The 16,640-nt window shown below is 41.7% G+C and overlaps 1 protein-coding gene across 3 annotated transcripts in view; it reads right to left on the reverse strand.

Moving 5' to 3' along the window:
• The window catches only part of GTF3C1 (general transcription factor IIIC subunit 1), a 489,121-nt gene that overhangs the window by 153,207 nt on the left and 319,274 nt on the right, over nt 1-16,640 (reverse strand). For all 3 annotated transcript variants that reach the window (XM_063934225.1, XM_063934223.1, XM_063934224.1), the window contains 4 exons: nt 12,096-12,189; nt 9,042-9,214; nt 8,667-8,951; nt 2,837-3,090 (listed from right to left, as the gene is read on the reverse strand). In XM_063934225.1, coding sequence (XP_063790295.1) covers nt 2,837-3,090; nt 8,667-8,951; nt 9,042-9,214; nt 12,096-12,189 — 806 coding nt within the window. The remainder of the gene's footprint in view (nt 1-2,836; nt 3,091-8,666; nt 8,952-9,041; nt 9,215-12,095; nt 12,190-16,640) is intronic.

Here is a 16,640-nt window from a genome sequence, read left to right on the forward strand (position 1 = left end):
GAGGTATGACTTTTGTTTGGTCTCATGTTGTTGAAGGAAGAAGTCAATGTATCTGGATAGATTCGAAGTCAGTGAATTGATGCCTGAAATGATAGGTCGCCCCGGTGGATGCTCCTTGTTCTTGTGGATTTTAGGTAGGTAGTAAAAGACTGGTATTACTGGATTTGTAGGGTTAAGGAAATCAAATTCTTTTTTGTTTAGGATCCCCAGGGATATGCCTTCGTTGAGTAATGTTTGTAATTCGTGTTTATATTCCTGTGTGGTATCACCCTTTAGTTTGCTGTATGTGTGTGTGTCTCCCAAAAGACGCCTACATTCATGGATATAATCAATTTTATCAAGTAGCACAATCCCTCCCCCCTTATCTGCCGGTTTGACAATTAATGTGTCGATGTTCTTCAATTCCTCCAAGGCCTGTGCCTCGCCCTTGGTCAGATTCTGCTGTTTAAATCTTGTATCACCGATCTTATCCAGATCGTTGACCACTAACTGTTCAAATGTGTTTATGATGTGTCCCTTGATATGTTGAGGATAGAATGTAGATTGGGGTTTGTAGTCCGTGTGTTTGAATTATGGTGTTTTAGCAGTTGGTGTGTATTGTAAATGTGTTTGTGCAAAAAACTTTTTAAGAGTTATTTTCCTGGTGAAAGCCTGTATATCCATGTATGTGTCAAATATGTTCATTTTTTTGGTGGGCGCAAATTTCAGTCCCTTGTTCAGCAGTGTTTTGTGGTCCTCCCCCAGTTGTCAACTACTTAGGTTGAAAGTCCCTTCTAACTGTCTTGTACAATTTGTGTTGGAGTTTGTTTTGTTTTTTAGGCCTCCCCTGCAGCCTCGTCTGGTTCTGTGAGTTTTCTTTTGTTTGTTTGTGTTTGTGCTGCTGGTGACCGGCAGGACGCAATTCCTGCCTCTAGATCTAAAAAATCTATGTCCCAGCTTATTCCACTTCTTGTGGTGGTGGTAGGGTTGTGGTCTCATTGGTGTCCTGCTTCTGTATTGATCTCTTTCATGGTATCCCTTTGGTTTTCTGTGTGTGTTCCTATACTTGGTTTTGAACCTCTATTCTTTATTTTTTTATATAGATTTGTTTTTTCCATTATTTATATTTATTATTATTTTTATTTATATTTATATTTATTTTAATTTTATTATTTTTATATTTATTTATTTTCAATCACATATCAATCATATCTACTATTCATTTTTCATTCATTAATCATTTTTCACTCATCGTTACTATCTTTTCCTTTCACATCTCTTTCATCCTGTCATGCAATTGCATACATCGATATCCCACGTTACAGACAATTACCTAATATCATCACATACTATCCAAACCAATCATGTTATCCCCCCCCCACCATGTTTATCCCCTCCACCTACGTAATTATCATAACTTTTTCAATCTATACAATATATGCACCGACAACTCTATCATACATTATCCCCCATCTTTTTTCACACAAATATTACCCATTATTAGTAATCAATCAGTGTTAACAGACATCCCAAATTAGGGACAAAGAATACGTCTCTTCCTATCAACACTGGAGAAAGCCGATTATATAATACTGGCCATTAACATAAAGGGGCGTGCACATACATTGGGAACCAATCAGTGCCATGTAACAAGCATATAATGATCCAAGGACTCAAGACTTGTAATCCTAGAAAAAGGCAGATTGCTGAAACGCGTTGGAGGACTTGTCTCACTACACACTGCATTCTACAGACACCTCTCCCCGGCTGGAGAGAGGTATCCCCGAGCAACAGGGGCTAATTGAACACTCCCGCTCACGTGACACATCACGTGAGCTGCAAAGCAGGAAGTCACAGACGGGACCCGGCGGAGGAAGGAGGAAAGCGGCGGCCGCTGACCGACCACGGGGACCGAGACGAGACGGCCTGGACATCAAAGGACACCGGAGGACTCTGGAACGGAAGCTGAGCCGGCATAGGCGCGCGGAACGCACCCCCGGCGGTAAGTGTAAGAACCAAGCCCGTACCCCCGATTCCTCATTTGGTGCACACAGGGAGGTCTGACAGGCGGGACGCCGCAAACTGTCACACACGCCACCACGACTGATACTAACCTAGTTTCAGAGCCACATAGGTGATACCATACCTATGGTAAAGGTGCACCCTTGGGCATACCTGACATTCATCCCGCAAGGGACCTCTGAACATTAGGACTCCTAAGGACGTAACACTGACACAGACATTGTGCCAGATTTACGGAGAGGCACATACTTTTACCCACCATTCTTATTATTAATTCTAGAAGTTTTGAGCAGAAGTGTACCATTCAGGAGGGTACACTGAAAAGGGTGGTCTGCATGACACACCTGACAGTGGGAACATACCACCCTAATAAATATCATTATATTACGACATATGGTCATTTGTGAACACTATCATACATCAAATTGTCATATCACTTTCTTCCCATTTTCCTTCATCCCTTCTTTCTCCATCTTCACCCTTTCTCTCACATTCCTTCTCTCCCACAAGTGCGCTGACCTCACCATTGCTTAAAGGTAAAGTAAAAACACTTTTACAGAAGGGGACAGGATGGGGAGAGGCATAGCACACATTCTATATATTATATAAAACCATAGGCAATATGTAATGGCCTGCGAGATGCAAGCTGTTCACGAATTTCAGCGAGTCTGACCGTATTTTTAAAGAGCCAATCATTTACAAGGCAAAATTCGGGTTTGCCTTGTAAATGATTGCCACTTAAAAATATGGACAGACTCGCCGGTTTTCCCGATCAGCTTGCTATTACATATTGCCCTAGATATCTTTACATATATGGCCAACCCAATAAACTTACCTGAATCCTTCAATCTCCCACTTAGCGGTGTATTCCTTAGTTTTACCCGTACATGGCAAGAGTTCACAACTACATTGTCGTTCGGGTTCAGGTTTCTTGTGCTGACAATTCCCGGAGCACAGCAACCCCTCATTAACAGATAGTTTGTATGAGACGCCTGTCGTGGATTAACTTCTATTTTTTGTTTGTGGCCCAGGCTATAATCCGCATCTTCGTCATCAAAATACTCATCATCTAGTCCATCTTTTACAAGGCTACAGCAGAATAATAAAAAAAGTATGATCATTTTAGGTACTATGAAACTAGGATAAATGCTAGAAAACAAAGTAACAGAATAATGTAGAACACAGAACATTAGTTATTATGTAAACAAATTAAGTTCCTAAATTTCGTTCCATCATTGACAACGACCTAGAGCACAAGACAGAAGAATGACATTCCAAAATCCAGTTTTGTATAATATCTTGAAGCATTAACACATAGTATAATTATATAACTCAACTTTTCAAACTAAAATTGACATCACAATATTAAGCATGTAATGAAAGAAAATAGTTTTGCAGTAAACTTTCAGACACTTCAAATTTCTATATATAATACTAGTAGGTGTGCTATTTGTGATAACAGATGCATGTGTAATAAAACGGCAAATTATACTTACCATAATTCCGTTTCTTTGAAGTACTTCAGGCAGCCACATAATGGGTTAATCTCCCATTCTCCCAATGTAGACAGGAGGTTTCTTCTTTGTAGCGCCGCCCACTTTGCCTACATAACTGTGCCCCTCCCTTCCCTCCCTGTCTTTTTGAGTGTCTCCATCAGCTAAAAGAAAAACCACTCCTACAGGATGGGTAATTCATGGGCTGCCATAAAGTACTTCAAAGAAACGGAATTATCGTACGTATAATTCGCCGTTTTCTTCTTCCTACTTCATGGCAGCCACACAATGGGATATACCAAAGCTGAATTAAAGGAGTGCAAACACAAACAATTAAGCTGATGCTTAAATATTTATTTATACCAAGGCCTGTTGCAAGACCTGGTTTCCAAAGTGAGCTTTAACAAAATCCAAAGCATACTGTTTAGAGAAAGTATGCATAGAAGACTACGTAGCTGCTGCACAAATGTCCTTGACTGCCACCTGTGCCTTCCTGGCCCACGAGACGGACACTGCCCTAGTCGAGTGTGCCTTAATATTATTTGGAACATCCCTGCCTTCTTCCTGATAAACGAACGTAATCAGTTCTCTAATCCACCTTGCAATGGTCTGCTTTGTTGGAGTACAACCTTCCCGGGCTCCCACGGCTACTACAAACAAACTGTCTCCCTGAACTCCTTGACTCTTTCCAAATAGACAAAGATTGATCTCACAAGATCCAAAGTATGCAACCTTTCCTCTTCTTCATTATTTAGATGAGGAAAAAATTATGGTAGAATGATCTCCTGATTAACATGAAACGTACATACCACCTTTGGTAAGAAAGACGGATTTGTCCTCAAAACAATCCTATCAGACAAAATCTTCAAATACGGCTCTTCCGCCCAAAGTGCTTGCAATTCTCCAACTCTCTTTGCAGATGTAATAGCCGTAAGGAAGAACACTATCCTTTCCATGAATTTGACACATCTCATGCAACGGCTCAAATGGACGATTTGTTAACGCATTCAGGATTAGATTCAGATCCCAAGGCGGCACTATTGACCTCACTCGCGGCCTCACTCTCCTTATGGCTTGAGAGAATTTCTTTATCAGATCATCATCAAATACATTTTCTGTCCAACAGAACATTCAAGGCAGATATTTGCACCTTCAGCGTTGAAACCGCCAGACCTTTACTGAAGCAGTTGTGAAGAAATTGTAAAACCTGAGCCGTTTTGGCTTTCGACACATCAAATCTATTATTAGCCCAGGTAGTAAAGGTTTCCATACTCTAATAAATATCAGAAGAAACTTTTTCCTGGCCTGGTACATGAGCTGAATCACTGATTCAGACAATCCTTTCTTTCTCAATAAATTCTGTTAAATTTCCACGCCGTAAGTTGAAAACTCTGGAGATTTGGATACTCTAGAGGTCCTTGATGCAACAGACTCGGAACCAACGGCAACCTCCACATCTTCCTAACCGCCATTCTCTGAACTGTTGGGAACCAAGACCTCCTTGGACAATAAGGGATTATCATGACTACTGCCACTTGTTCATCTCTGATCTTCTTTAGTGTTCTGGCTATCAACGGAAAAGGTGGGAACATATAACCTAGACTGAATTCCCATCTCAGGGACAGAGCATCCACTCCCTCTAACATCGGCAGATAATACCTCAAAAAGAACCTAGGAACCTTTGCATTCTGATTGGTAGCCATTAGATCTATTTCTGGTTGCCCAAATCTTTCCACTATGAGCTGGAATATTTCTGCTTTCAATTCCCACTCTCCAGCTTGTATATAGTTTCAATTTAGATAATCTGCCAACATGTTGTCTTTGCCAGGGACGTGTAAAGCTGTTAAAGATTTTAGCTGCTCTTATGCCCAGTGCATGATGTTTGATACCTCTATCATTATTGCTCAACTTCTCATCCCTCCTTGGCAATTTAAATAAGCCACCACTGCAGTGTTGTCGGAAAAGACCTATAGATGATTCCCTTCTAGTTGATCTTGGAATTTAAGCATCGCCATCCACACTGCTCTAAACTCTCGCCTGTTCAATGAATACTTCCCCTTCATTGGCTTGTAATTGCGACTGTCCTTCCACCAGGACAAGGATTCCTTGGTCTGCTTCTTCAGCCTTACTTGATAATGCAAAGGAACCCTTCTCTTTGAACATTCCAGCGTATCCCATTGTAGTATCCTCATCCTCCAGTTTGTCCACGGCACCACTTCTATCACGGAAGACATCATTCCCAAAAGTCGCAACGTCATTCGTAACGGAACCTTGTCTCGTCTCCGGAGCAAAAGAGCAAAGATCCTGAATCCTTCTGAGCCTTTCCTCTGAAAGCACAATTACGTACTGACGTGTATCTATATAGACACCCAGGAACTGCAAAGCCTGAACTGGTTTCAATCGACTCTTGTCCCAATTGATCAACCAACCGTGCTGCTGTAGGAAAGCCAACACTCCGTCTAACATTTCTTGAACTATAGACTCCAATTCTCTTGCAATAAGTAGATCGTTGAGATAGTCCCAAATAGCTATCCCCTTTTCTCTGAGGAAAGCTACCAGCGTTACAAGGACCTTCGTAAAAACTCTTGGAGAGGACGCAAGACCGAACGGAAAACAAGCAAACTAGAAATGCTCTCCTCCTACCGTGAATCTCAGGAACTTTTGTCTTCCTTCCTGATTGGAATTAGAAAATAAGCATCTTTCAAGTCTATTGACGCCAGGAAGTCTCCCTTTTTCACTCCTAACAGTATTGTCCTTAAAGTTTCCATATGAAACTTCCTCTTCCTTATTCTCTAGTTGAGATCTCTCAAATCTAGCATCGTTCAGAATCCTCCGGACGACTTCTTCCCCAAGAAAAGACGAGAATAAACCCTTTTTTCTTTCTAAGAATGGAACCACTTCTACTGCTTTCGAAGAGCACATGTTCTCTTAACTTTCCTGCAAAACAACCACTTCTTGGTTCATAAGCTGCAATTTTAACCGCACAAATCTGTCCTTCGGATTTATTAGGAATTCTATTCGATAACCTTCCGACACAATGTCCAATACCCATTTGTCTCGAACATTCTCCTTCCATTGTGCCAGAAACTTGAAAATCCTACCCCCTACAGGTGTTAATGTAGGAGGACTTGCACAGTGATTGCCTCTGGTTACCTCTTCTATATCCTCTCCAAAAAGACTGAGGTGACATGCTGGCACCATATCTGTCTTCATAATAGCGTCCAAATCTGTCTCCATAAGGACGTCCTGGCCTATATGCTCTAAATTGCCTGAATTGTTGTCTTGAAGATAAACCTGAATGTCTGCCATGCTTATCTTGAAGTAATCTTACCGATTTATCACCAGACATATTCTGAATCATAGTCTCCAGTTTGTACCCAAACAGAAGCAAACCCTCATAGGGAAGTGTGACTAATCTGTTCTTGGAGTGGGTATTTGCTGCCCATGACCGTAACCACAGCGCTCTTCTGGCCATAATGCCTGAGGTCATAGACTTAGTTGAGAAAATCAATATATCAAGAGAGGCTTCACAAAGATAATCCGCTCTCTGAATAACACTCAAATTTAGTATAGAATCCCTAGAACTTTTTTCTTGCACATCAGTTTGCATAGTGGCACATCATAATCTCAGAGCTCTGGACACAGATGCTATAGCCACTCCAGACTTCAAGGAAATAAACGTGGCAATGTGCAATTTCTTTAACGCATTCTCCATCTTTTTATCCATAGGATCCTTCAATATAGCACCATCCTCTAACGGAATCGTAGTTCCTGGTGTTACCTCCGCAACTACTGCATCAACCTTTCGGATATCACACCAGTCAATAAATTCTTCATCAACAGTGGGATACATATGATTAATCCTTTTAACACTACCTATCCTTTTATCCAAATGCTGCCATTCTTTACGCACAATAACTTTCACCACTTTATGCACAGGAAAAGATCTAGCTTTACTAGACCTATCTTCAAATAGCATATCTTGTTCATTTTCTTGAACCGTCTCCTTATATTTCATGGTTTTGTAAATATTTTTCAGCATAATATCCACCAATTCAGTGTTCAAAGATCTATCATCCTCTTGGACTTCTCCAGACTCTGCACTGGAATCCTCATCATAATCCTCCTGCAAAATAAATCCTGGAGACAATATATCATAATCATAATCCAGGCTGGACTGTGATCTACATCTCTTAAATCCCTGCATAAATTCTTCCTTAGACACAAAAGACTTCTTCATCCAATCCATAAGGTCCAGAATTTGATCAGACGGTTTAACTGGAGGAGCAGCTTCTTTAACACAATCACTGCACAGACTGACATCCTGACTCCCTGTAAATGGCTGATCACAAGCAGGACATTTCCTGGATAAATTCTTTTTCTTGCAGGCTTTCTTTTTAGGAGCATCAGACACACTGCAACACATTAAGGAAAACCTAATTTTTACTACACTAATTTAACTCTGAACAAGAGACTGCACAAACTCTCCCCCCCCCCCAAAAAAAACCAGTCCTCATACCTTACCTCGGCTGGACTCCGACAGGTTTCTAGGGAGAAGGCTCTTCCATAGAGCTTCCGACAAAAAACAAAACTGCATAAACAGAACGAAGATAGACACCCCTTCGGTGTGCAGCGTAATTTTAAGCCCCCTTTGACCTTTCCGGCCGTGCGCATGCGCAGTAGAGGAGCTGCATACACTTCAGGGATCCGTCCCGCAGCCCTACCTGGAAGTGACGCCACAAGCTCCGGCAACCGTCCACCGGTGCTTCCGTTTTGTACGCGGCCAGGGGAGACTGCAGCAGTGACCGCTTGCTCAACCCTCCGTCGGCAAACCTTTAAAAATGCGAGCTGTAGGCACCGCCAGCTCCCGCTTAAGAACCGGACAGAGCTCCAAGGCAGAACCGCCAGCTCCTAACTCTGATGAGAGCGACCTGACTCCAGCATATGCGGATCCACCGCAAGTCCCAAAAAAACAAACCTACTGCTGTCTAACGTGAGAGACAGGAAAAGAGAGACAGGGAGGGAAGGGAGAGGCACAGTTATGTAGGCAAAGTGGGCGGAGCTAGAAAGAAAAAACCTCCTGTCTACAATGGGATAACGGGACATTAACCCATTGTGTGGCTGCCATGAAGTAGGAAGAAGAAAACTAAATGTATAAAAGGTACCAGTTACCTCTTCATGACTTCATTGTCAACCAAAGTGCTGTCCACCACTACAATCTGGTCAGGGATTTTCACTTTAACAGATATAAATCCCAGAAGTAAGAGAGAGAGAATTGTTGCACAATGGCCACCAGGTCCATCCAAAGGGAATACCACCATATCTGCTGTATCTTCACTAGTCTGTTCAGCAAATGAGAAGACATCTGGCTGATCAGCTTTTCCATTAGCCTTGAGCATTTCCAGAAACTCAAATGATTCTGTACAGACTGTAGATGGAAAGCGCCACGTGAAAAGCCTATAGATGCAAAGAAGGGAAAAAAAAAGTGAACTCGATCTGCACAAAACTCCAATCACTGAAGGTGGCACTCATTATCAGTTATCTTACCTGTAATAAGTCTGTGATAGCTGGAAGGACATTGGCACAAAAGGTAAAGCGCGGTTTTTCTTTGGCCCTGATGTCTGGTTCCCGCGACGGCGGTTTACCAATCTTTTCCTTTGAAATTCCACAAAAGCCTTCACTAGAATGTCATCACGATACTGTCTATACATCCGAAAGGTCTACAAACAAATGAGAGTAGGCCTTGGTAAAAATGAATCTGTAGTATCAACCTGTAGAGTTTATTATAGTGACAACATGACACAAGAGATTCCGCATAACCAGGCTAATGGTAGCTCTGGGCCATACCAGTAGTCAAGGTGTAAATACAAAGTGCTCAGACATTACTTAGTGGTGGTATTACTAATTTGCATTAACTGCAGAGAATGGATGAAGTGCCTGCATTCATATTCCAGATGATGCAATTGTGGTATTTCATCTACTGTACTTATGACAGCTAACACCCTTTTGTACAGTGGCTTGAGTGAAGCCATAGGATCACTGAAATACGCACATAAGATACAGTACCATTTTACTAAACAAACTATGAGGATATATTAACTATGTATTCAGATAAAGTAAAGTGCTCCACCTTTATACTACATCCAGTTTGTAAGAGCAGTGAAGCATAACTATAACACATGGAAAAAGTATGTAGTAAATAAGGATGACAGAAGTCTTGTTCTTTGTAGCCATCCGCAGATATTAAAGATGAAATGAAAGTACTTATAACTCCCAGACATCAGCGGACACGATCCATAGTGCGGGTTACTTACATCGGACCTGTTTTTTGCCTTTTTACATAGACGGCATACTTCACCTCAATTTTGCATCTGACATGGCTTACAGAGTACTATGTATTTAGGATTAGGATTTTTGTAGCAAAGACATTTGTAAAGTGTCACAGATTAAGTATAATGATTACTTTTGAGGGTCATTTGTATTGGCCCGGTCTTCATTTTTAATTCAGACCAGTGGTTAATTAGTGTGTGCCGTGGCAACCTAGGGTGCCTCTGGATGCTTGTAAGGGTGCCTTGGACTGGTCCAGGACCAATTCAATTTTTGTTATGGTTAATATAAAAGACAAAACCAGTGCTGGTGGCTTCCAGTCATAAAATTTGTGGACAAACAGAAACAAATCTTGTTACTCATCACATAATTAAACCAAAAGGAAGACATATAAGCACAATTTACTTAATTTTTTTTTCTAAGTGTCTTGTCGTGTCTAGAGGTGCAGTGAAAAAAATCTGATACTCTAGGGAGCTGTGATTCAAAAAAGTTTGGGAACCACTGCCGTAGACTGGGTATTTGTTTTTCTTCAATTTTGCAGCTTTTCATCCATCGTGGTACTTTTTCCCTTAATTTTGTCTCTTAGTCCACTTATAGTATATTAGGTACTTGGGAAAAGTGTTTTGGTGGCATGCTAAATGGGGCTATTTGATGCGATTTGAAAACAGTGTGTAAGAACACATCTGTATGCCACCAATATGACAGTCATTAGGTCGATACTAGCAAAATGATGAATTTAATAACTGTATAACATTTTTTAAAAACAAATAATATATGAGAAAAGATGATATTGCTATCTTGTTAAATTGTCCAGAGACCAATTATTGGACATACAATAAGCTCCTTGAGGGCAAATTAATTTAAAGGCAAAGAGTCCATATAGTGGATAGGACAGAGTCTATAGCCAATAGTCAGGACTAGTGTGACACTTTACTCAACCTGTGTTGCAATGCAGGGATCCAAATAGGAGGTCCTTGAAAAGTTGAAATGGGTGAAAAGGATTCTTGTTCACAGTCTGTGAGGATGGCACTTGGTTATCTTACACGCTGTGTTCCAATAATGAGAATCCTCATGGATGGTGTCCCATAAGGACCATGGGATGGTGATGAAGGATCCTGATTCACTTTAGGAAAATGTTTCCTGACACGTTTCGCTGCTGATAAAGCTGCCAGGAGCAGCGAAACGCGTCAAGAACATTGCTCCAGACCATTGGACACCTCTCAGGGCAACCACATTGTTGGACTTGTTTTCAGGACGACCCATTTGCCTAAAGTGAACCAGGATCCTTCATCACCATCCCATGGTCCTTATGGGACACCATCCATGAGGATTCTCATTATTGGAACACAGCGTGTAAGATAATCAAGTGCCATCCTCACAGACTGTGAACAAGAATCCTTTTCACCCATTTCAACTTTTCAAGGACCTCCTATTTGGATCCCTGCATTGGAACACAGGTTGAGTAAAGTGTCACACTAGTCCTGACTATTGGCTATAGATTCTGTCCTATCCACTATATGGACTCTTTGCCTTTAAATGAATTTGCCCTCAAGGAGCTTATTGTATGTCCAATAATTGGTCTCTGGACAATTTAACGAGATAGCAATATCATCTTTTCTCATATATTGTTTACGTTTTTACAATTTTTTTATACAGTTATTAAAGTCATAATTTTTTAGAATATTTGATATAGCGCTGTAATCTTTAATATTGTTTGTTTTTTCCATGTCTAGGAGAGTGACTTTCTCCTGAATATACAGCAGCTTAGGAAAACCACTCTTTTTAGCGCCTGTAAATTATATACCTGTTATATAAATTCTATCTTTTTGCGATACTAGCAAAAGGTTGAAGCATGGAAAGGTCGACATGGAAATGGTAGACAGTTTTTTTTTGTGTCTCTCTTTTTCACAGCCTAAGTGGGAAAGGTGGTTACCGCTATGCTCGGCACAGGTAAATATTCCCAATCGTAGTACATGTGGATGGTAAAGTATGAAAAAGTGTAAACAATGCATAAAAAAAAAAAAAAGTTGTGTCGTCGTGTTACCTTTTGTAAGTGTAGACCTAGATATTGCCTGTCTAAACATTGTAGCCCAAGTACAGTTCTTATTCATGAATAGCATTAGGAGGATAGGGTTATCTACAGTATTACTGTCTCACAAAGCTATCGGCATTATCACTAGATCTGGAAAGTGTTATTAATCAAAGTAAAAGTTGCATTAACCATGTAAAATACAATTAAATACAGACAGAAATACAAAACCATGTTCCACTTACTTGCAATGAACGACATGAATTCATTTGCATATCAGAAAGCGCCAATGTGCTCAATATAAGGTTCTGCAGCACTAGGACCTGGATGTCATCTACACTGTATGTTTATCATGGAAATAAAAATTAAAATAGAAAATAGAGTAAGACTATTGAAATAAATCAGACTAATGAAAAAATATCAAGAAATCTAAACTAGTTATCCGCTTCAAAAATAGGATTTTAATTAACTACTGGTAAATCCTTTTCTCGTAGTCAGTAGAGGATACTGGGCTTCCATTTAGTACCATGGGTATAGACGGGTCCACTAGGAGGCTGGCTCCTCCTTCTATGCCCCTCCTACCAGACTCAGTCTAGGAAACTGTGCCCGAGGAGACGGACATACTTTGAGAAAAGGATAGATAAAGATAATGGTGAGATTCCGAACCAGCACACACAAACAGAGGAAAGCTAAGCTAACCCAAATTTGAACAGCAACAGCTGAACCAACAATACTTAACCAAGTAACAGTGCAGGAAGAACTAAGCACCAGGTGGGCGCCGCCGCCCAGTATCCTCTACGGACTACGAGAAAAGGATTTACCAGTAGGTAATTAAAATCCAATTTTTTCTTACATCCTAGAGGATACTGGGGTTCCATTTAGTACCATGGGGATGTACCAAAGCTCCCAAACCGGGTTGGAGAGTGCTAAGGTTCCTGCAAAACTGATTGACTAAACTGAAGGTCCTCAGAGGCCAAAGTATTGAACTTGTAGAACTTCGCAAACGTGTTCGAACCTGACCAAGTAGCTGCTCAGCAAAGCTGTAAAGCGGAGACACCCGGGCAGCCGCCCAGGAAGAACCCACCGACCTAGTAGAGTGGGCCTGTACAGATTTTGAAACCGGCAAGCCTGCTGTGCAATAAGCATGCTGGATAGTGACCTTGATCCAGCGTGCAATTGTCTGCTTTGAAGAAGGACACCCAATTGTATTGGGATCATACAGGATGAACGAGTCGGATTTCCTGTGATGAGCTGTCCTCTTTATGTATACCTTCAAAGACCTCACAACATCCAAAGACTTTGAAGTAGTGGAAGTGTAGGTGATAACCGGAACCAGAATAGGTTGGTTGATGTGAAACGCAGACACCACTTTTGGAAGAAATTGTTCAGCTCTGTCCTATTGGAAAATTAAATAGGGCTTTTGTGAGACAAATGCCCCAGCTCCGACAGACGTCTTGCTGAAGCCAAGGCCAACAGTGTGACAGTCTTCCACGTAAGATATTTTACGTCCACCTCCTGTAATGGTTCAAACCAGTCCGATTGGAGGAACTGCAGCACCAAATTGAGATCCTAAGGTGCCGTGGGAGGCACAAAGGGAGGTTGGATGTGCAGAACACCTCAGGGAGAGAAGCCAATTGTTTTTGAAAGAAAATGGACAAGGACGAAATCTGCAAGGAAATGGTCTATGGCGCTAAGGTGAGTGGTGTATAATTAATAGATGTAAAATTCTGTAAATCAGCAGCCACCCGGAGCTGGAGATGCCGAATCCAGACAAACAGAGACAACACAAATAAATATTCCAGGTGGCGCTTAAAAGTACAGAAAATAATTAAACATGTTAAAATAAAAAATATTTTTGTTTATTATTGATAAAAAAGAGATAATATAGTGTAGTATACACTGGTAACACAAACTCCCGGGAGTAAACAATATAAAATAAATATAAAATCCACACCACAGTTAGGAGCCTGATAGATGCTCACTAGATCAATACTGGCTATACTGATAAAAGATAAATGGTTGTAACATTATACATTGATGGCCATAACTGCTGTATAGTATATATTAATATGATCTAATCACACAGGTGTGCACTCCAGCGCTAGATGTTATGTAAAATAAAAGTTATATGAAAGTCACTCACATGTACATGGAGACTAAATCTGGACTTTTATGGAGCCCAGACGTAGGCCCACATCCACACCTGCCTGCAGAAAAAGCAGGAAATGTTCGAGGTGAAAATCCATCGCAGAATAAGTTCTGCTCTCACACCAAGAGACATATTTCTTCCAAATACGGTGGTAATGTTTATAAAAATATTTTTATTTATATATTTTTACTCTGTTTTATGATGTCTTTTTGTGGACTATGACATTGGGACTTTGTGATGCTGGGACTGGGATTTTTTTGTATGGACTCCCTATTATTGCCCAGTGATGGATGGGCCGGTCTGGATGGCCGTGCAACGCAAAACGTGTTGGATGGAATGCAAACAAAGGAACTTCCATGAGGTGGAACACATGTGAACAGCAGAAAGGACTTCCTGTTTCGCGTTCGAGAGTGGAAGTGAAACACCGGGAGAATGCTGATTAGCGGCAATGGAACCCAGCTGTTTGATTGTGCATTAGGGTTTAAATATTGCTTGTTCAAGCCAGTACAACCACACTTCTGACGAAGGACCACGTGCCCGAAACGCGTAGAGCGTGGCTCGTTTTTCTGTGGACTCCTGGACTCATCTATCCTTTGGGGGACTATCCTTACAGATGTGGAGCCATGCATCCAGAGCCCAGTAACCCGCTCGCCCATTCTCCATCTGGTACCTGAGGAATCCCCCGGAAAAAAACATACAGGATTGGTGATAAGTCCAATGGAGTCTATTTGATATGCTGTTTTTACGTTTATGTTTGTAAGTGCAATCTGTAAAATAAATTGTGTCTCAATTTTAAGGATTGCTATACTATGTCTGCTTTTCTCTAAGTGTCTCCCTATTATTTCCTGTGATAGAGAAAAAGACACGTGTTTTGCAGGTTTTCCATTAACATTTGGAGACATTTAGCAGGACTGCTATTTATTTAAGAGGACTCTTTTTTGGCCATATCCAGCTGAAGGGAGGTCAGAGGTCATCCCCTTTTGCAAACGGTGAATCAGTTTTTTAACTGCATTTTGCACACAAAGGTGTTATGGTTGTAATATTGTGATTAGAGAGCACTACTACTGATGCACATTTTCTTCTATTGTAATGTTTAGACGTTACCCCCTTCCTGGCTTGGATCATAGTCGGGATGACTTTATTAGGGATCCCTCTCCTGGCTAGAATAAGCCGTTCAACTTTCATGCCACTAAACATAGCCGCGGTAAGTCCTGGTAGACGAACAGGCCCTGTTGTAGAAGATCCTTCGCAAAGAAGTAGAGGCCACGGATCCTCGAGAAGCATCTCTAGAAGGTCCGCGTACCAGGCCCTTCTTGACCATTCCAGAGCAATGAGTATTGCTTGAACCTTTTCCCTTTTTATTCTTTTGAGAATTCTTGGGATCAAAGGAAGTGGAGGAAACACGTACACCATCTTGAGTCGTCAGAGCATCTACCGCCACTGCATGTGGGTCTCTTGACCTGGAATAATACAGCTTGAGCTTCTTGTTGAGACGAGAGGCCAACATGTCGATTTGTGGATATCCCCACCGACGTGTCAAGCACTTGAACACTTGCGGGTGAAGGCCCCACCCCCTAAGGTGCAGGTTGTGTCTGCTGAGGAAGTCTGCTTCCCAGTTGTCTACTCCCGGAATGAAGAAAGCTGACAACGCTACAGTGGTTTTTTTTTCTTTCTGGGAAGGATGGCTTCCTGACTTGACCATCTTCCTTGAAACTGCACCCCCTGGGTGACTGCTCCCCAACCTCGGAGGCTTGCGTCCGTGCTTAACAGGATCCAGTCCTGAATTCCGAACCTCCAACCCTCAACGAGGTGAGAGGTCTGTAGCCACCACAGAAGGGAGATCTTGGCTTTTGGCGACAGAAGAATCTTCTGGTGCATGTGAAGATGTGATCCGGACCATTTGTCCAACAGATCGAGCTGGAAAGGTCTTGCGTGAAACCGTCCATATTGAAGCACCTCGTAAGAGGCCACCATTTTCCCCAGAAGGCGAATGCACAGATGCACCGATATCCGGGTTGGCTTCAGAACATGCCGAACCATCGACTGGATTACCAATGACTTTTCCAACGGAAGGAACACTCTCTGCGACTCCGTGACCAGTATCATTCCCAGAAATGGGAGCCTTCGTGTTGGCTCTAGGTGAGATTTCGGAAGGTTCAGAAACCACCCGTGATCCCGGAGAAGTTTGGTTGAGAGGCCAATGCTGTCCAGTAACCTCTACCTGGACGGAACCTTTATCAGAAGATCGTCCAGGTACGGCGTTATGTTCACTCCCTGATTGCGGAGTATAAACATCATCTCTGCCATCACTTTGGTGAACATCCTCGGTGCCGTGGGGAGACCAAATGGCAGGGCCTGGAACTGGTAGGGATAGTCCTGCAGTGAAAACCGTAGATAAGCCTGATGAGGCGGCCAGATCGGAATGTGAAGGTATGCATCTTTGATATCCAGAGACACTAGGAATTCCCCCTCCTCCAGACCTGAGATCACTGCTCTCAGAGACTCCATCTTGAACTTACATAGTTACATAGTTAATGAGGTTGAAAAGAGGCAAAATGCCCATCGGGTTCAACCTGTAATCTGTCTTAAATCGAGTTCATTATAATGTCCCAATTGAAATAATGATTTATATTTAGTTAAC

This window comes from Pseudophryne corroboree, chromosome 7, assembly GCF_028390025.1.
Source record: "Pseudophryne corroboree isolate aPseCor3 chromosome 7, aPseCor3.hap2, whole genome shotgun sequence".
Classification (NCBI taxonomy): Eukaryota; Metazoa; Chordata; class Amphibia; order Anura; family Myobatrachidae; genus Pseudophryne; species Pseudophryne corroboree.